This window comes from Bombina bombina, chromosome 12, assembly GCF_027579735.1.
Source record: "Bombina bombina isolate aBomBom1 chromosome 12, aBomBom1.pri, whole genome shotgun sequence".
In the NCBI taxonomy this organism is placed as follows: domain Eukaryota; kingdom Metazoa; phylum Chordata; class Amphibia; order Anura; family Bombinatoridae; genus Bombina; species Bombina bombina.
In genome coordinates, this window is record NC_069510.1 from 509260 (window position 1) to 531136 (window position 21877).

At 42.3% G+C, this 21877-nt stretch overlaps 1 protein-coding gene across 1 annotated transcript in view; it reads right to left on the bottom strand.

Annotated features, from left to right (window-relative positions):
* Positions 1 to 21877, bottom strand: part of LOC128643200 (uncharacterized) — a 47712-nt gene that overhangs the window by 12021 nt on the left and 13814 nt on the right. Inside the window, exons 2-3 of the mRNA XM_053696183.1 lie at positions 10162 to 11456; positions 5434 to 5488 (exon numbers count right to left, since the gene is read on the bottom strand). Of these exons, the coding sequence (XP_053552158.1) occupies positions 5434 to 5488; positions 10162 to 10912 (806 nt within the window). The 5' untranslated portion in view covers positions 10913 to 11456. The remainder of the gene's footprint in view (positions 1 to 5433; positions 5489 to 10161; positions 11457 to 21877) is intronic.

The window sequence follows — 21877 nt, forward strand, 5'->3', positions numbered from 1 at the left end:
CCATAGTCTAAAGGCAGCAGGCCAGCAATCAGGCTCCTCCAATGCAATGTGGCGAGATTGGTCTTGTCACATCTCTCCCCTTTTCCAAACAGACTAACAGGGTATCTGACCTCCTGCCGGTCAGTGCCCTGGTTAGTCCAGCAGCCCAACCACAAAACACAATCAGCAGTACAGCCCACCCACAATAAATGGTTACTACACCTGGGTAGAGGAGAAACTTGTCCATCTCTAGGTGCCTCACCACGGCTGTGTGGGGGACTGGTAGGCTTCCTTGGTGGGTTGCTGAGTGGGCAGAGACCAGCGGTACTCTGCCCTGGTGCCAGCGCTACCACAGAAGTAGCCTGGTTGGAGCCTGGTTGTGGGAGGGGGAGACCGACTGTCTCCCCTTTGGCTAAACAGCCCTGTTGCTGGGGGACAGGACCGACCTTCCCTACCCCCTGTGCAGTGAGTGCAGAGACCACGGTCCCATCTGCATGGTTGTGGGGCTTACTGTCTCCCCTGGGTATGTCAAGCTGCCACTGGGGAATGGAGCCTGGGCTCCCAATTCCCTGTACATTGCTCTGCTGCTGGGGGACAGAACCGACTGTCTCTGCCCCCTGTAACTCAGCCTGACACTGGGGAATGGAGTCTGGGCTCCCAATTCCCTGCAATTCACTCTGCTGGTGGGGGACAGGACCAACTGTCTCTGCCCCCTGTAACTCAGCCTGCCACTGGGGAATGGAGTCTGGGCTCCCAATTCCCTGCAATTCACTCTGCTGCTGGGGGACAGGACCGACTGTCTCTGCCCCCTGTAACTCAGCCTGCCGCTGGGGAATGGAGTCTGGGCTCCCAATTCCCTGGAATTCACTCTGCTGCTGGGGGACAGGACCGACTGTCTCTGCCCCCTGTAACTCAGCCTGCCGCTGGGGAATGGAGTCTGGGCTCCCAATTCCCTGGAATTCACTCTGCTGCTGGGGGACAGGACCGACTGTCTCTGCCCCCTGTAACTCAGCCTGCCGCTGGGGAATGGAGTCTGGGCTCCCAATTCCCTGCAGGACTGGTGGAGAGAACTCTGTCCCATCTCCACCGGCAACCTGGGGTTCTTCCCAGTAAATCGCCACAATATCTTCCCAGCTGAATGGGTCTAGATCTGGGTCTGTCACTTTGCTGTCCTGCTGAGCCTTCCCAATGGAGTGGAAGAGATCTTGGTAGTCCTGCTCCAGTTCCCACTCCAGGGTTGCTAGGTGAGCCAGGTCTGGCTCTACCTTGGGGGTCATCCCAGTCATGCCTAGCCTCCCTTTCATAGAAAATGTCCTGAAGTCTGGTCTGCGCAGGGCTCCCAAAGTCAGGCTCTGCAAAGGACTCCCATAACAAGCCAGGACCATCAAACTCCTCTCCCTCTGGCTTGTCATTCTCGGCTGTCCAGGGTATATACTGTGCCATATACCACCAGAGCGCCTGGTAGGCATCCTCCAGCCATAGCTCCTGCCATACCCGGTGCTCTAGTTCCTTCACCCATTCCTCCAGGGGCTGCTCTCCCAGGAAGGGCATCCGCAGGGCCACTTGCTTCTGCAACCGCTGCTCTTCACTGGGGAGACTCTTACCCTGCTGGTATTGTACATTATCCAGGGCCTGGTACCAGATGCCTTTCCTTAATGCATCCCGGCCATCCAGGTCCTCCTCCTCATATAACACTGCTGGTTCCATTATGTTGCTTTTAGGGTCACTGTACTGGGACATGCGTTGCCCCCAACTTGTAAATCCATGGAATGGTGTCTCCTGTAGCTGTCCTTCTGGCTGTGGGAACGATCCCACCACTGCCATTAATTGTTACGGCACCCCCAAGCATAAAAGGGTTAAACCGCCGTTTAGTAGATCTTCCCTTTCAGAGGCACAGCATACAGTAAATTTCCCCTCTCCCTCCCCCCAAGCATGAGTCAAAGCTCCATGGTGAGGGTCAAACAGATATCAGCAAGAGCTGTGTGTTTATTGTTCTTAAATACACATTTTTACACATTAGTACCACCCACAGGGTTTTGTAAAACAACCAATAAACACATACAATACTCTCAGACACTCCCACACAAAATCCTCCCCTCTGCCTGATGCAATTACCTTACACAATGGGTGATGCAATTACCGTACACAATGGTTGATGCAGTTACCTTACACAATGGTTGATACAATTACCTTACACAATGGTTGATGCAGTTACCTTACACAATCGTTGATTTAATTATCATAGGCAGAGAAACACAGTTTTCCCACATTATTCATAACTTTAGAAGTATACATCACACATACATAACTTATGTCATTTTAACCAGTATATCTTGGGGACAAACATATCCAAAATTCACTTGAATAGGTTCAGGGGTTTAAAAGTTAGGTTGAAGTCCTTTGTTACCAAATGAAGCATGGCTTTTCTGCCCAAAACCAGTTCCACAGAGTCTTCTATCCAGGAGATAATTTGGGCGTTTCAACATGGGGCCATAGTCTAAAGGCAGCAGGCCGGCAACCATGCTCCTCCAATGCAATGTTGCAAGATTGGTCTCGTCACACCCTTTTACAGGATACAATAGAATTACATTACTTAATCAAAGAAACAATTAAACACAAGAAAACAATGGATTCCTCCCTGGCACCTGGCAGTCTGATCTCTGGAGGTGATTAAACAATGTGAACACTTATCACCTAAACTTAATTACAGTAACCAATAGCTGATGCCAGGAAACCTGTCTTCAGAAAATAGTTTCTCAAAACTGAACAAAGTTAACCCTTCCAGTACTGACAGAGGGGTCTGTCACATGGCTCCCTCCTGGTGGGACACTCCGGCAGACCTGGCTTGACCCTTTGGCAGGTCAACTTGGGGATGACCGGACTAGGAGGTGGTAGGAATGTCAGTTTGCCGGGACAATCCATCTGCATTCCCGTTATGAGAGAGAATTCCTGTCCGTATAAATAAGGGTTCAACTTCTTCAGTGCCCAGACCAGGGCTAAACAGTCCTTCAAGTTTTTGTTTTCAGAGACGCTTCTTTCCAGTTGGAGACAAATCTCATCGGCTTCTTTACGAGTTTTTTGTACCTGCTCTTTATAGGTATCCACAAGCCCTTCATACTGACATAGGGTGCCCTTGAGTTGCTGCACCTCACTATGAGCCAGCGTCAGCTTTTCCTCCAGTGTCGTTAAGTTTGTCTTTACGGTTTCATGTTCCACTCTGAAGCTGGTGTTTTCTGCGGTCTGTCGGTGCAGCTTGTCTAGCAGAGATTCCCGTTCTAAACACGCTTTTTCCTCTGCGCTCCTCTTCTCTCCCGCTAGCACTGTTACGTGATTGTTTAACGTGACCATTTCATCCTCTACTTGACTCTTCTCCTTCATCAGCGCGTTGTAACGGGACTTCCAGGTATAAATAGCGGATAGAGATTTACTGAGCTCAGCGTCCTGGAGCTTAGCAGCAGGTGGGTCGGTCTCGGCGGCACGGATTTGGGCACGGGTAGTCACAGTGTTAACATCAGCGGGACCCATGGGAGCGTAGGCAGAAACAAAGGGGGCCAAGTCATTTCCAAGGAGAACATCAGCTGGTAAGTCCTTCATGACCCCCACATTCACATGTCTAGAGCCCACTCCCCAATCCAAATGTACCGGGGCAACAGGTAGGCTGAACACAGCGCCCCCTGCTACCCTCACAGCCACAGTGTCTCTGGTGTGCTGGTTCTCAGACACCAAGTTCTTTTGAAGCAAGGTCATGGTAGCACCAGTATCCAGTAGACCACTGACCTTCCCATTCACTTTAACCAGTTGCCGGTGCTGTTGCCGGTTATCCTGGTGGGCACCTTACACGGGGTCTGCTTCATGTAGGATGCCCCAGCATTCTTCCTCCTCTATGCAATGGGCAGCAGGCTGAGGGTGAGTGTATACTGTCCCTTTAAGCTCACTCACATAGAAACATATATATTGACGGCAGATAAGAGCCATAGGGCCAGCAAGTCTGCCTGATATTACCTAACAGTATAAACTTATCTAGTTTGTAGGATAGCCTTATGCTTGTCCCATGCATTTTTATAGTCCCCCACAGTGTTTGTCATTACTACCTCTTGAGGAAGTTTATTCCATAAATCAATCACTCTTTCTGTAAAGAAGCTTCCTCAAATTACTCCTGAATCTACTACCCTTTAGCTTGAGCTCATGACCCCTTGTTCTTGAATTTTTCATTTTATGTAAAAATACCCACAGCCTCAGTTTTACTAAGCCCTTTAACAATAGAAACACCTATCTGTTCTTTGCACAATCAGCTGGTGAGTAATGTATACACCCTCTTACATGGTTTATCCTTAAGCTCACTCATCTCTCTGTTCTTTACACAATCAGCTGATAAGTAATGTATACACCCTCTTACATGGTTTATCCTTAAAGGGACAGTATACACTCATTTTCATATAACTGCATGTAAAAGACACTACTATAAAGAATAAGATGCACAGACACTGATATAAAAAATCCAGTATAAAACTGTTTAAAAACTTACTTAGAAGCTGTCAGTTTAGCTCTGTTAAAAAGGCAGCTGGAAAGCCCACTGCAAGTGGGAAATAAGACCCTCCCCCTTCTTTTGCATATGAAAAGACACTTTACACAAACAGGAGCAAGCTGGAGAAGGTAGCTGACGGTATTCACATAAAACTTAGGGGCTTGGTAAGGAGTCTGAAAATCAGAGCAATGTTATTTAGACAGATTAGGGGTTAATAAGTGTAAGATTAGGGGTGTTTAGACTCAGGGTTCATGTTAGGTGTAAACATAAATTTTATTTCAACATAGGAATTAATGGGGCTGTGTTAAGCAGTTTTACGCTTCTTTTTGGCAGGTGTTAGACTTTTTTTCAGCTGGCTCTTCCGGTTGATTCCAATGGGGAAATCGTGCATGAGCACGTTACACCAGCTCACCGCTAACGTAAGCAGCGCTGGTATTGGAGTGCGGTAATGAGCAAAATTTTGCTCAACGCTCACTTCTTGTCTGGTTTGTAAAAACTAGTAATACCAGTGCTGTCTGTAAGTGAGCGGTGAGCATAAACTGCTCGTTAGCACCGCATAGCCTCTAACGCAAAACTCGTAATCTAGCCGAGAGAGAGGAGTGAGTTTTAGTGACTCTGCTGCACAGAATAAGAAAATAGCCAAAGATGCTGTAGAGGCCGATGACTCTGTAGGGGCTGTACAGAGCATTTAATGGCCTGTGCCCAGTGTGCTGCAACCATGTAAAGAAGAGATTTACTTTACAGTATAAATATAAGATCACCTAATAAATATATTGTTTTATATAAAAGGTAGCCTATTTTTTCATGTACATATTACATATGGTTATATATAGGGTTGCTAGGTCTCCTTCACATCAATACTGGGCAAAGTGCCTGCAACTTGGGAAGGGAAGTAGGTGGGTTACACAATAGCCGTTTCTTAAACTTACCTATGCGCAACATAGGACTCAGTATGTGGTTTTACAAGTGCATCCCCCTGTTTGCCTGTAACAGGAAAACAAATAGAAGCAGTTATTTAATGAGCTGCATTATCAGCTATAAATACAATGTTGTTATTATATCCCCAGATTAGCTACCAGTAGCAATCAAAATAAATCAATTAACCATTGTATTTAATACACAAAAAAGCAATCACATAGCTGTCTTAACTGCCAGACATACACACAATGCAATCATATAGCCCAAGTGAGTGACAGTATTATACACAGAGTAATCATTAATCAATTTTAGCAGCTATGTTTGTATACGTTATTCTTTTGTAAATTAAAAATATATGACAATCAGTAACTCACAGGGCAGTGATCCTTCTCTACCAGTCATAATCAGAACAGTGATTAAACACTTAAGGGGTTACATTTTTTAGTTTCATTCAGTCAACCTGACACCAACCCTCCCAAATACCATCTTATCTATATAATAACGACACAACACTCAGAGTTGGGAGAAAAAACCACCTCCCCAACAGGGGGAGGGGTTGCTTTATTAAATAAATAAATAACCCTAAACCTGATTAACCACCAAGCTGGCAAGAAGATCTTGTCCTAATTAACCCTCTAAGGGGTGTGGCCGCCCTGGAAATGAGGACGCCCTCATTCCGCCTACTTCTCCGCCCAAGGAAGATCGACCAGCGAGCCGACCTATCCCTAGCCCCTCGGCGACTAGGGTCCTACACGCCCACTGTACCTTCCTTCTATGATGTTACCGGCCAATTATATTGTTATGCCACACCCCTTTCCGCCACCCCAAAGAGGACAAGGTACTCTTGCCCCACTAAACATAACTGGAAGCCAGTAACAATATTAAAATTAATTAAAACTTCTAAGCACTAAAAATACCTGCACACATCAAAATAAGATTGCACTCTGGAGGCAATCTAAATGAGAACCCAAATGATAAAAACAGAGATAGATGTGGCGCTAAAGGCAGCACGGTATATACTAAAGATACGGCAAGAAAAATACCTAATATTGATAATAACTGTTATACATAAATATGATAAAAATGATGATAAAAAACAATGATAAAAAACAAACAGCGGACTCAAAAGTTATTAATAAAATCTCAGAATCTTTATATTTGAAATTAATACTTTATGTTTGAAATTGATACTTTGTTAAAATCAATCGATAGCAAAAGTTAAAGGTACATAGGAATACACATAAAAAATGATATACAATAACACTAAATGAAATCCAACAATAATTCTAAATCAAATCCTTTTTTATTGTTGGATTTCTATATTTGACAAACATTTGCTAAGTGGACATTTCAGCCTAACCCACATTGATTTACGCTTAAGGGAAATCAGCTCCTCTTTTTTAGATAGTACCAGTTTTTTATTATTAAATTAAACCACCGGTGGTTCATTTAGTGTTATTGTATATCATTTTTTATGTGTATTCCTATGTACCTTTAACTTTTGCTATCGATTGATTTTAACAAAGTATCAATTTCAAACATAAAGTATTAATTTCAAATATAAAGATTCTGAGATTTTATTAATAACTTTTGAGTCCGCTGTTTGTTTTTTATCATCATTTTTATCATATTTATGTATAACAGTTATTATCAATATTAGGTATTTTTCTTGCCGTATCTTTAGTATATACCGTGCTGCCTTTAGCGCCACATCTATCTCTGTTTTTATAACTGGAAGCCAGGACCTGCCGAATATTTTCCAGGAACAAATCATTACCTGCATCAGATAAATGCACCTGATCCTTCCTAAACAAACCTGCATAATCAATACGAATATTGTCATGTAACACTACCTTCCCACCTGAAGCCAAAACCTCTTTGCAAACATCCCTATTTAGTTTTCTCTTTACACGAAAACCGGCCTTCCTAGTAGCCATATGCCTCCATATGTTCCTGGATATAATGTTTGACCATATAATGGTCACACCATTAAACTGTGTTCTCAGCCATCTAACATCAGAAACCATAATATCAGCAAGATCTCCCATCGGCATAGTTCCTACATCATTTCCACCTAAATGAAGTAGAATCACATGAGGTCTCCCCCATCTCCTTCTGGCTTCGCCAATCTGCTCGGGCAATTGGGACCACAGCATGCCCCTCCTGCCCAGCCACCTAATCGACACTTTGTTAGTCGGCAGTCCCAACTGCTGACCTCCCGCCCGGGATGCTGCCCGTATGGCCGCCCAATGAACATAAGAATGTCCAACTATCCAAATCCTTCGGCATCCCGTGTCCTGACCTGAAAAAACATCAACCAACAATAAGGTCCTGGCTTCCTCAAAGAAACACCAAAAAACACATCACTAACCATAGAACCACAAACCTACTGCACTTTAACCTACTACTGCTTCAGGGGCCTAATGTATTTCTTATACTGCCCGGAAGACCAACGGCCCAGGACCTTGATCTCCCTCTCAGAACAACCCCCCATGGCTGCATCAGTGGCAGACCCAATGCGAAAAGAATGAGGAGCTACCACCGCTGGATCCCACCCCAAACTACAAACTACCTTCCATAATACTGCTCTAAACTGAAACTGGGATAAAAAAGACCCGTCCTCATGTACCAAAAACAGCCCCCCTACTCTCGGCCTAATTTGCCTAAATTTCTTACAAAGCAAAACTGGGCATATTGATGGCTCCACCTGCGATAGCAAATTGAGCCATCTACCCTTTCCTACCTGATCCGTTTTTGATCTAGCCACAAAGACTAGGACCGCCTGGTCCACTAACCTAACATGTACATCCAATAAACCCAAACCCGTATTAGTTTTGGATCGCGCCACTAATTCACTAAAGCTGAGAGCAGCAAAGTACGCAAGCGAAAATGCTAATGAAAACAATAGTACCTCAAAACTAGAGTCACATACCACCTCAAGCTGTTGTATCAGCTGCGCTAGCCTCGCCCTAGTGGTAGGCTCCCTCTCATCTCTTCTCTTAACCCCTAACCTGCGTACCCCTTTCAACGCAGCCCTAGCCAAAAATTCTCTAGAAACATCCTCCACCCCATACAATTTAGAGAAAAATGCTACAGCCGCTGCTTTTCCACCTTTAGCGCCAGGAGATAAACCTGCCCGATCTAAGGAGCCCAACCACATAATAAAGAACTGTACCGAAGGTGTCCTCCATGTGGTACCAACAGACTGTAAAAATTTACCCCACTCACGCCAAGCCACGTCCTAGGAGCCAGCGAGCCCTTCAGAAGCCTTAACGCAGCACCCCAGAACACGCCACCTGTCAGAAATATGTGGGACACCCGTTACCCTAAACCTCCACGTTTGCTGCCCGTACCCAAACTTAGCCCCCCTTAAAAAACGCCCTTAAGCAATATCTATCTCAATCCGAACCCCTTAGCTATCACCCCAACAAAAACCGCAAACGCGCCTAACAACGACCCCAAGCCAAAAAACCGACTAGCAAAAAACATTCCCCCCTGGCAGAGAATTAACGTAGCGCCCGATAAGCACCCGGCGAACACCTCACCAATACCTTGTACTGATCCTCAACCCTGCAACTTTGCCAAATGGCAACTCAAAGAATTGATAGCCACTGGCATATCAACCTCATCAACTACAACTTCCCTACCAACAATATTGAACTCGACAAACCAGACCAAGTCCAAACGTTACTGATTCCCACTTGGGCACCAACAACAACTGCCCAACAGAACTTCCCAACTATAACTCAAGCTCGCCTGTAAAACTCCTGCTGCTACTTTTTTCGCAACCACCTAAGTGCCCGAAGGCATACCCCGAGGTTCCTCTGCCCAAGCATTCTTCCCAGCGGAACCCTGACCAAATTGTTGTTTTCCCGTATAACTGTCTCTCTTCCTACTGCAATCATTGCCTGGATGGGTACCACTGCAATAAATACACACATGCCTAAAAAGACATTGAGTACCCCTGTCGCATAGTTTCTCCTGGAAACGCCAGCATTCCCTGCCCCCTCTCTTTCGAAAGGGACGGTTTTGCTGACCAGGGCTAAATGATTTCACCGGCCCAGACCCCGTATTATCTAAGAGATCCAGATTGGACCATAGGTCCATCTCCTTCATCCCAAAAGTTAAAACTGAGTTTGCCTCCAACATTCTTCTAAATTGCGCATCGTACTGTCGCCACGCGGTACCTTTTCCCCTTTCATGGATGTCGTCAATGACCTCCATATACTTAAGGATGTTAACAGCCTGATCTGGATTGGCTTCTATGTAACAAGAAGCCAATACCCTAAAACACCTCATCCATTCCTGGTATGTTTCTGGCCTATGTATCTTCTTATTCCCCGTACCATCTTCCGCCATCTCCCTAACCTGATACGCAGCCCTAGACAGCTCAAAGATTTTAACGTAGCGCCCTTCCCTGATTTTTTTCGCAATCCTAGGCTTTAAATGCGAATGCAGCGAACGAACTATGCAAGGATAAGTGTCAGCTGTACTCGCTACGCCGCCTTTCTTCCCTTTCTTACCTCCCCCAGGGGCTGCAACCGCCCCAGTATCAGCTATCTCCTTATCGCCAGTTGCTGCGCCGCGCACCCCCACAGTTTTAGTTTTTTTGTCAACCAACTTCCTTATTTTTCTAAACAACTTGCGATGCCCCTCATCTCTTAGCCCCGTGGAACTGTCTGAGTCCCCTGAGCTAGATGAATCGTCCCCCCCTGAGTGTTGTGCAATAGCAGGCTCACCATTTCCTGATGTCGCAACCGTCCCGGCCTGCGTGGAACCAGAGGAACCTTCAACCACCTTCTCTCCTGCTGATGAGACTACCCCAGCTCTCTGTCCGCCTTGCGCCGCACTGCCACCAGCAACTCCAATCTCCTGCGCTTCACGAACAGCAACAGCAACCTGTGGTACAAAATGAAAAGTGGGAGCAACACAGGGAGAAACAAGCTGCCCAGGGAGCCCCCCAGTCGCACCTCCTAACCCCCCAGATCCTGCAGACTGCCCCCCTGACAGATGCCTTGATATGAGCCTTTTCCTTAAACTTGCCATTAAATCCAAATGCCCCACTTTTCTAACAGATTTCACATGTACCGGTGTACAAACTGGCCCTAATGGCCCTTTATTTGCCGCCTGAATCCTATCAGATTTCCTATAAGGCTTATTTCTGCCTTTATTATTATTCTCATTCATCCCCTTCTTGTTTCCCTTTGCCCTGCGAGTGACTGGCCCCCCGGCCCTCCCATTCCCCCCTGCGGCTCCACCTACCTGCAACAAGCCGCCCGCAGGGACCTGATGTCCCAAGGGCACAGAACCACCCGCGACCGCTCCAGCTCCCTCCATCGCCGCAATCAAACTTGACTGCGCAGGGGGTCCCAAGATGGCGAACGGACGTGCGGTGGGCGGAGCTAGAGCGGGCGCGCGCAACTGAGGATCCACTGCTGAAGAATCCCCACGAGGCTCTGGAAAACATGGCGCCTGAGGCCTACCCACCATCCCCCTCTGCCCGGAGACAAAGGGGGGGATGGCGATGCGCTCCTGCTCCCCGGGGAAAAACGCATCTCCGGGGAGTACATTAAGGCATCGGCAACAGATTGGTGAGCTACAGCCGGGTTCCGGTGAGGAACCGGCTGCCCCACCAACCCCCCAGCAAGAGAAGTGCTAGCTAGGGAAAGCGTGGCTACACTAGGGACAGAGAAAATAACGGAGGAAGGAAAAGAAACCGGAGCATGAGAGGAAGCAAGAGGGGAAGCAGAAGACACGGAAACGTTAGGGAAAAGGGTAGGAGCTGTAAAAACAGCAGAGGAAGAAACCGGTAGAGAGATAGAATATACAGGGCTAAAGGGAGTAGGAAAAGAAGAGACAACAGACACAGGCACAGAACCAGCAAGTTCAGAAACAACAGGGATTACAGACAAAGGCAGTGACATTTCACCACTATCAGTAACCACACTCTTCTTCTTCTTTGCAGGGACATCCTCTTCTTCCACCAATCTTCGCGGGACCTTCGCAGACCGCTTGGACCTCTCCATGGTGTAACCTGCAAGACAAAAAACAGGTTAGTGGTTTACTTTCAGTTCTGCAGCTCTAATTATTAGCTCTGAATCTCCACCCTCTCAAGTTCCCCCCTCCCTGCTCTGCAGGGAACACTCCCCTCTTGTAACCCTATACCTGCTTTCCTTCCTTCCAAAAAATTACCCCTTAAGCTGTTACATCCCTAATTAGGTATTCCACTTTCCTTTTTTCTGCTGGTGAAATACAAAGCCATGATTTAAAGACTTTTTAAGTATTAACATATAAACCAATTACTTTTCTTTGACTCCTTTTCAGTCTATAACATGTAGAGCATGGATTTAATCAATAAGGCCAGTAGGAGATGTGATTCTACATTCTGTGCCAGTAAAACAGACCATTTGTGTCCCTATAGTGCAATTAATACAAAAATCATTTCTGTTCGTAGTTCTACTTACTTGTTTTTATCTGCTCTCTTCCTTACAGGATTTCATATTATTAAAGCTTTTTTTTTTTTTTACAAATATGACCATCTCCTAAAAAAATGTGCTTTGTACATGCGTAGTTTACTTATTTCTGGTACTGCTTTTAAGAATAGTTATTAATATTATTTATTATTATCATTTATTTGTTTCCATTTATTTTCTGTAGATGTTAGTAGACAGCTCCTTGAAATACATATCTGCCCAATAGAACACAGTGCTACCCTAGTTATATACTGTGCTAGTCCTTCTTTATATCATGTGTTTTATCACAATGAGTTTAACTAACTACATATGAAACTGTCTTATGCAAATACAAATTATTACGGAGCCCCTCTGGTGTCATGCTAACAAAACAAAAAGCAAACACATGTAAAACAGAGTGCTCATAAATAAAGTTACTACGGATAGTAATAATAAATATTTAAAAAATATCATTTTTATTTCATAAATGTGAAATATGGAAAAGCTTCAGTTCTTCTTGAATATGTAACTCTACCACACGGTGGCGCAATTGCTTATGTACACAAACGTATCTAGATGAAAGTAAGCAGCACAAATAGCGTTTCTATATACAATAGCGCCATTGTGTGGTCAATATTAGAATATGCTCTGCACAGTTGTACAGCTGAACACCACCTGCGCACGGAACTACATAAACAAACATTACTGCGGCTAATATATATCAAAGGGCAACTGTGTATTAATATGAAAACAATTTCTTTCTGGGTCTAATTACAAAAGTATAGAACAGGAATAACAATGTAGGATAGCTTAAAATGATTTCCATTTTGTTCAAACAAGGCTTATATAAAAGCAATAATAATCAAAACTGGTTAGTTACACGTAATATAGAATTTCACCACACGGTGGCGCAATTGCTTATGTACACGAACGTATCTACATGAAAGCAGTACAAATAGCGTTTCTATATACAATGGCGCCATCGTGTGGTCGATATTAGAATATGCTCTGCACAGTTGTACAGCTGAACACCACCCGCGCACGGAACTACATAAACAAACATTACTGCGGCTAACACGAGCCGTGATCTATATAGAGCTCATGCTGATGCGTAGGTATCCCAAATGTACCAAAATACACATCCCAAAAATACCAGCGCTGTGAATCACCTGACGCCTACATATCCCAGCCGCACTTAGGAATAGGAACTACATAGCCCAATAGCATCTGCGGTGAAATCCAGCCGAAGCCTACATATCCCAGAAGTATTAGCGATAGGAACTACATACCCCAAGCGTCTCTGCTGCAAAATCTTCAAAGCCTACATATCCCAGCAGCACTAGGAATAGGAACTACATAGCCCAATAGCATATGCGGTGAAATCCAGCCGAAGCCTACATATCCCAGAGGTATTAGCGATAGGAACTACATACCCCAAGCGTCTCTGCTGCAAAATCTTCAAAGCCTACATATCCCAGCAGCACTAGGAATAGGAACTACATAAACAAACATTACTGCGGCTAACACGGGCCGTGATCTATATAGAGCTCATGCTGATGCGTAGGTATCCCAAATGTACCAAAATACACATCCCAAAAATACCAGCGCTGTGAGTCACCTGACGCCTACATATCCCAGCAGCACTAGGAATAGGAACTACATAGCCCAATAGCATCTGCGGTGAAATCCAGCCGAAGCCTACATATCCCAGAAGTATTAGCGATAGGAACTACATACCCCAAGCGTCTCTGCTGCAAAATCTTCAAAGCCTACATATCCCAGCAGCACTAGGAATAGGAACTACATAAACAAACATTACTGCGGCTAACACGGGCCGTGATTTATATAGAGCTCATGCAGATGCGTAGGTATCCCAAATGTACCAAAATACACATCCCAAAAATACCAGCGCTGTGAATCACCTGACGCCTACATATCCCAGCCGCACTTAGGAATAGGAACTACATAGCCCAATAGCATCTGCGGTGAAATCCAGCCGAAGCCTACATATCCCAGAAGTATTAGCGATAGGAACTACATACCCCAAGCGTCTCTGCTGCAAAATCTTCAAAGCCTACATATCCCAGCAGCACTAGGAATAGGAACTACCAATAGCATCTGCGGTGAAATCCAGCCGAAGCCTACATATCCCAGAAGTATTAGCGATAGGAACTACATACCCCAAGCGTCTCTGCTGCAAAATCTTTAAAGCCTACATATCCCAGCAGCACTAGGAATAGGAACTACATAGCCCAATAGCATCTGCGGTGAAATCCAGCCGAAGCCTACATATCCCAGAAGTATTAGCGATAGGAACTACATACCCCAAGCGTCTCTGCTGCAAAATCTTCAAAGCCTACATATCCCAGCAGCACTAGGAAAAGGAACTACATAGGTCTCTGCGATAAAATCTCACCGAAACCTACATAGATAGGAACTATATACGCCAATAGTCTCTACGGTGAAATCCTGCTGAAGCCTACATATCCCTGGGGCACCTGCAAGTAGAACTACATATCCCAACAGAACCTAGCATTATACGTCACATAGCTTACATATATCCCAGCATCACACATGTTAGGAACTACATTAGAAGGTCAGTGTCGCCGTCTAGTGGTTGACTGTATTAGTAATATATTTTGTAATCAAATAATTATATAACGGTTTTGCTTAGACTTTAAATAGCTCCATCTAGTGGATAAATATAACTACTGCATTACTTTATCGGTTTTGCTAATTGAAATACTATTTTTAATATACTGCAAGATTTTTTTTTTTAACAATATTTTAGATAAATATTAAACATTAATTAATTTAACATAGGTAGTATGAGATGTTTAAAAGCTTTGGAAAGTCAAATAAATAGGTTAGGGTTAAAAGAAAAAAAACAATATGCATAAAAGCAAGCATCTCCTAGCCTACATATCCCAGAATCAACCACATTATGAACTACATATCCCAGTAGAGCTTGTGGTGAGATCAGGTTGTAGTCTACACATCCCATGAGCACTTCCATTAAGTACTACACATCCCAATAGAGCTTGTGGTGACATCCAGCTGTAGCATACATATTCCATAAACACTTGTGTTAAGTACTACATATCCCAATATAACCTACAATTACATGAGACATTTGCCTACATATCCCAGTGTCACAGATGTTAGGAACTACATTTCCCATAAACAAATAAAAACTTTCTTGGCTAATGGCTCCCTCTACTGGATAACTTATTTATTAATTTATTTTGTATTTAATGTATCAACTTCAAATACAAACTTAATATTAAATTAATTATTCATTTTAAATAATAATTAAAATGGGTTAATTAGGCTATTAGGGCACTGTTCCGTCTCAGCTGTGCGCTTGCACAGATATTATTTAGCCACCGTAAAGGTACAAAACAACTGAGATGTGTGCACTCCCCCTGTCCAGTGTTTATGGACCACGTGTTATCAGCTGTTCTAGGGTATGCTCCCCCTCCCTCATTATTATACAGTGCTCTGGGGCCACGTGCTATAAACTAATCTACACACACTCCCTCCCTCTACTCATTGAGTTCTCAGGGGCCACAGGCTATAAGCTACTCTATTCACACCTTCTCCCCCTGCTCATTGTTATACAGTGCTCAGGGAACACGTGCTATAAGCTATTCTACAGGTTAAGGTTTTTAGGGTTAGCATATTACAATCAGGGTGAGGGTTAACAAGAACAGAGAGAGAAGTCAGTTAAAGGGTAAATCAGGTAAGAGGTTGTATACATTATTACCGGCTGTTTGAGTAAAGAACAAAGAGGTGAGTGAGCTTAAAGATAAATCACATGAGAGGATGCATAAATTAACTTACTGGCTGATTGTGTACAGACTTGAGAGGTAAGTGAGCTTAAAGGGACATTATACAATAATTTTTTCTTTGCATAAATGTTTTGTAGATGATCTTTTTATATAGCCCATAAAGTTGTTGTTTTTTAAATATATAGTTTTGCTTATATTTTAAATAATATTGCTCTGATTTTCAGACTCCTAGCCAAGCCCCACAGTTTTATGAGAATACCGTCAGCTACCTTCTCCAGCTTGCTCCAGTTTGTGTAAAGGGTCTTTTCATATGCAAAAGAAGGGGGAGTGTCTTATTTCCCACTTGCAGTGGGCTTTCCAACTACCTTTTCAACCGAGCTAAACTGAGAGCTTCTAAGTAAGTTTTTAAACAGTTTTATACTGGATTTTTTATATCAGTATCTGTAGTAGTGTCTATTACATGCCGTTATATGAAAATGAGTGTATACTGTCCCTTTAAGGATAAACCATGTAAGAGGATGTATACATTACTTACTGGCTGATTGTGTAAAGAACAGAGAGATGAGTGAGCTTAGGGATAAACCATGTACGAGGGTGTATACATTACTTACTGATTGTGTAAATAACACAGATATGAGTGAGCTTAAGGATAAACCATGTAAGAGGGTGTATACATTACTTACTGGCTGATTGTGTACAGAACAGAGACATGAGTGAGCTTAAGGATAAACTATGTAAGAGGGTGTATACATTACTTACCGGCTGATTGTGTAAAGAACAGAGAGATGAGTGAGCTTAGGGATAAACCATGTACGAGTGGGTATATACTTTACTTACTGATTGTGTAAATAACAGAGATATGAGTGAGCTTAAGGATAAACCATGTAAGAGGGTGTATACATTACTTACTGGCTGATTGTGTACAGAACAGAGAGATGAGTGAGCTTAAGGATAAACCATGTAACAGGGTGTATACATTACTTACCGGCTGATTGTGTACAGAACAGAGAGATGAGTGAGCTTAAGGATAACCCATATAAGAGGGTGTATACATTACTTACCGGCTGATTGTGTAAAGAACAGAGAGATGAGTGAGCTTAAGGATAAACCATATAAGAGGGTGTATACATTACTTACCTGCTGATTAGGTAAAGAACAGAGAGATGAGTGAGTTTAAGGATAAACAATGTGAGAGGGTGTATACATTACTTACTGACTGTGTAAAGAACAGAGAGATGAGTGAGCTTAAGGATAAACCATCTAAGAGGGTGTATACATTACTTACTGGCTGATTGTGTACAGAACAGAGAGATGAGTGAGCTTAAGGATAAACCATGTAAGATGGTGTATACATTACTTACTGGCTGATTGTGTAAATAACAGAGAGATGAGTGAGCTTAACGATAAACCATGTAAGAGGTTGTATACATTATTTACTGGCTGATTGTGTAAATAACAGAGAGATGAGTGAGCTTAAGGATAACCCATATAAGAGGGTGTATACATTACTTACCGGCTGATTGTGTAAAGAACAGAGAGATGGGTGAGCTTAAGGATAAACCATATAAGAGGGTGTATACATTACTTACCAGCTGATTGTGTAAAGAACAGAGAGATGAGTGAGTTTAAGGATAAACCATGTGAGAGGGTGTATACATTACTTACTGACTGATTGTGTAAAGAACAGAGAGATAAGTGAGCTTAAGGATAAACCATGTAAGAGGGTGTATACATTACTTACCGTCTGATTGTGTACAGAACAGAGAGATGAGTGAGCTTAAGGATAAACCATGTAAGAGGGTGTATACATTACTTACCGGCTGATTGTGTAAAGAACAGAGAGATGAGTGAGCTTAAGGATAAACCATGTAAGAGGGTGTATACATTACTTACCGTCTGATTGTGTACAGAACAGAGAGATAAGTGAGCTTAAGGATAAACCATGTAAGAGGGTGTATACATTACTTACTGACTGATTGTGTAAAGAACAGAGAGATGAGTGAGCTTAAGGATAAACCATGTAAGAGGGTGTATACATTACTTACTGACTGATTGTGTAAAGAACAGAGAGATAAGTGAGCTTAAGGATAAACCATGTAAGAGTTTGCATACATTACTTACTGACTGATTGTGTACAGAACAGAGAGATGAGTGAGCTTAAGGATAAACCATGTAAGAGGGTGTATACATTACTTACTGACTGATTGTGTAAAGAACAGAGAGATGAGTGAGCTTAAGGATAAACCATGTAAGTGGGTGTATACATTACTTACTGGCTGATTGTGTAAATAACAGAGAGATGAGTGAGCTTAAGGATAACCCATATAAGAGGGTGTATACATTACTTACCGGCTGATTGTGTAAAGAACAGAGAGATGGGTGAGCTTAAGGATAAACCATATAAGAGGGTGTATACATTACTTACCAGCTGATTGTGTAAAGAACAGAGAGATGAGTGAGTTTAAGGATAAACCATGTGAGAGGGTGTATACATTACTTACTGACTGATTGTGTAAAGAACAGAGAGATAAGTGAGCTTAAGGATAAACCATGTAAGAGGGTGTATACATTACTTACTGACTGATTGTGTAAAGAACCGAGAGATGAGTGAGCTTAAGGATAAACCATGTAAGAGGGTGTATACATTACTTACCGGCTGATTGTGTAAAGAACAGAGAGATGAGTGAGTTTAAGGATAAACCATGTAAGAGGGTGTATACTTACTTACAGGCTGATTGTGTAAAGAACAGAGAGAGGAATGAGCTTAAGGATAAACCATGTAAGAGGGTGTATACATTACTCACCGGCTGTTTGAGTAAGGAACAGAGAGATGAATGAGCTTAAGAATAAACCATCTAAGAGGGTGTATACATTACTTACCGGCTGATTGTGTAAAGAACAGAGAGAAGAATGAGCTTAAAGATAAACCATGTAAGAGGGTGTATACATTACTTACTGGCTGATTGTGTAAAGAACAGAGAGATGAGTGAGCTTAAGGATAAACCATCTAAGAGGTTGTATACATTACTTACTGACTAATTGTGTAAAGAACAGAGAGATGAGTGAGCTTAAAGATAAACCATGTAAGAGGGTGTACACATTACTTACTGGCTGATTGTGTAAAGAACAGAGAGATGAGTGAGATTAAGAATAAACCATCTAAGAGGGTGTATACATTACTCACCGGCTGTTTGAGTAAAGAACAGAGAGATGAATGAGCTTAAGAATAAACCATCTAAGAGGGTGTATACATTACTCACCGGCTGATTGTGTAAAGAACAGAGAGATGAGTGAGCTTAAGGATAAACCATGTAAGAGGGTGTACACATTACTCACCGTCTGATTGTGTAAAGAACAGAGAGATGAGTGAGCTTAAGGATAAACCATGTAAGAGGGTGTATATATTACTTACTGGCTGATTGTGTAAATAACAGAGAGATGAGTGAGCTTAAGGATAAACCATGTACGAGGGTGTATACATTACTTACTGATTGTGTAAATAACAGAGAGATGAGTGAGCTTAAGGATAAACCATATAAGAGGGTGTATACATTACTTAATGACTGATTGTCTAAAGAACAGAGAGATGAGTTAGCTTAAGGATAAACCATGTAAGAGGGTGTATATATTACTTACTGACTGATTGTCTAAAGAACAGAGAGATGAGTGAGCTTTAGGCTAAACCATGTAAGAGGGTGTATACATTACTTACTGACTGATTGTGTAAAGAACAGAGAGATGAGTGAGCTTAAGTATAAACCATGTAAGAGGGTGTATACATTACTTACTGACTGATTGTGTAAAGAACAGAGAGATGAGTGAGCTAAAGGATAAACCATGTAAGAGGGTGTATATATTACTTACTGACTGATTGTGTACAGAACAGAGAGATGAGTTAGCTTAAGGATAAACCATGTAAGAGGGTGTATATATTACTTACTGACTGATTGTGTACAGAACAGAGAGATGAGTGAGCTTAAGGATAAACTATGTAAGAGGGTGTATACATTACTCACCGGCTGTTTGAGTAAAGAACAGAGAGATGAATGATCTTAAGAATAAACCATCTAAGAGGGTGTATACATTACTTATCAGCTGATTGTGTAAAGAACAGAGAGTTGAGTGAGCTTAAGGATAAACCATCTAAGAGGTTGTATACATTACTTACTGACTAATTGTGTAAAGAACAGAGAGATGAGTGAGCTTAAAGATAAACCATGTTAGAGGGTGTATACATTACTTTCTGATTGTGTAAATAACAGAGAGATGAGTGAGCTAAAGGATAAACCATGTAAGAGGGTGTATACATTACTTACTGACTGATTGTGTAAAGAACAGAGAGATGAGTGAGCTTAAGGATAAACCATATAAGAGGGTGTATACATTACTTACCAGCTGATTGTGTAAAGAGCAGAGAGATGAGTGAGCTTAAGGATAAAGCATGTCATAGGGTGTATACATTACTTACCGGCTCATTGTGTAAAGAACAGAGAGATGAGTGAGCTTAAGGATAAACCATGTAAGAGGGTGTATACATTACTTACCGGCTGATTGTGTACAGAACAGAGAGATTGTGAGCTTAAGGATAAACCATGTAAGAGGGTGTATACATTACTTACCGGCTGATTGTGTAAAGAACAGAGAGATGAGTGAGCTTTAGGATAAACCATGTAAGAGGGTGTATACATTACTTACTGGCTGATTGTGTAAAGAACAGAGAGATGAGTGAGTTTAAGGATAAACCATCTAAGAGGTTGTATACATTACTTACTGACTAATTGTGTAAAGAACAGAGAGATGAGTGAGCTTAAGGATAAACCATGTAAGAGGGTGTATACATTACTTACTGATTGTGTAAATAACAGAGAGATGAGTGAGCTTAAGGATAAACCATATAAGAGGGTGTATACATTACTTACTGACTGATTGTCTAAAGAACAGAGAGATGAGTTAGCTTAAGGATAAACCATGTAAGAGGGTGTATATATTACTTACTGACTGATTGTGTAAAGAACAGAGAGATGAGTGAGCTTAAAGATAAACCATGTAAGAGGGTGTATACATTACTTACTGACTGATTGTCTAAAGAACAGAGAGATGAGTTAGCTTAAGGATAAACCATGTAAGAGGGTGTATATATTACTTACTGACTGATTGTGTACAGAACAGAGAGATGAGTTAGCTTAAGGATAAACCATGTAAGAGGGTGTATATATTACTTACTGACTGATTGTGTACAGAACAGAGAGATGAGTGAGCTTAAGGATAAACTATGTAAGAGGGTGTATACATTACTCACCGGCTGATTGTGTAAAGAACAGAGAGATGAGTGAGCTTAAGGATAAAACCATGTAAGAGGGTGTATACTTACTTACAGGCTGATTGTGTAAAGAACAGAGAGATGAGTGAGATTAAGAATAAACCATCTAAGAGGGTGTATACATTACTTACTGGCTGATTGTGTAAATAACAGAGAGATGAGTGAGCTTAAGGATAAACCATGTAAGAGGGTGTATACATTACTTACTGACTGATTGTGTACAGAACAGAGAGATGAGTGAGCTTAAGGATAAACCATGTAAGAGGGTGTATACATTACTTACTGACTAATTGTGTAAGAAACAGAGAGATTGTGATCTTAAGGATAAACCATGTAAGAGGGTGTATACATTACTTATCAGCTGATTGTGTAAAGAACAGAGAGTTGAGTGAGCTTAAGGATAAACCATGTAAGAGGGTGTATACATTACTTACTGACTAATTGTGTAAAGAACAGAGAGATGAGTGAGCTTAAAGATAAACCATGTAAGAGGGTGTACACATTACTTACTGGCTGATTGTGTAAAGAACAGAGAGATGAGTGAGCTTTAGGCTAAACCATGTAAGAGGGTGTATACATTACTTACTGGCTGATTGTGTAAAGAACAGAGAGATGAGTGAGCTTTAGGATAAACCATGTAAGAGGGTGTATACATTACTTACTGATCGATTGTGTAAAGAACTGAGAGAGGAATGAGCTTAGGGATAAACCATGTAAGAGGGTGTATACATTACTTACTGACTGATTGTGTAAAGAACAGAGAGATGAGTGAGTTTAAGGATAAACCATCTAAGAGGTTGTACACATTACTTACTGGCTGATTGTGTAAAGAACAGAGAGATGAGTGAGCTTTAGGCTAAACCATGTAAGAGGGTGTATACATTACTTACTG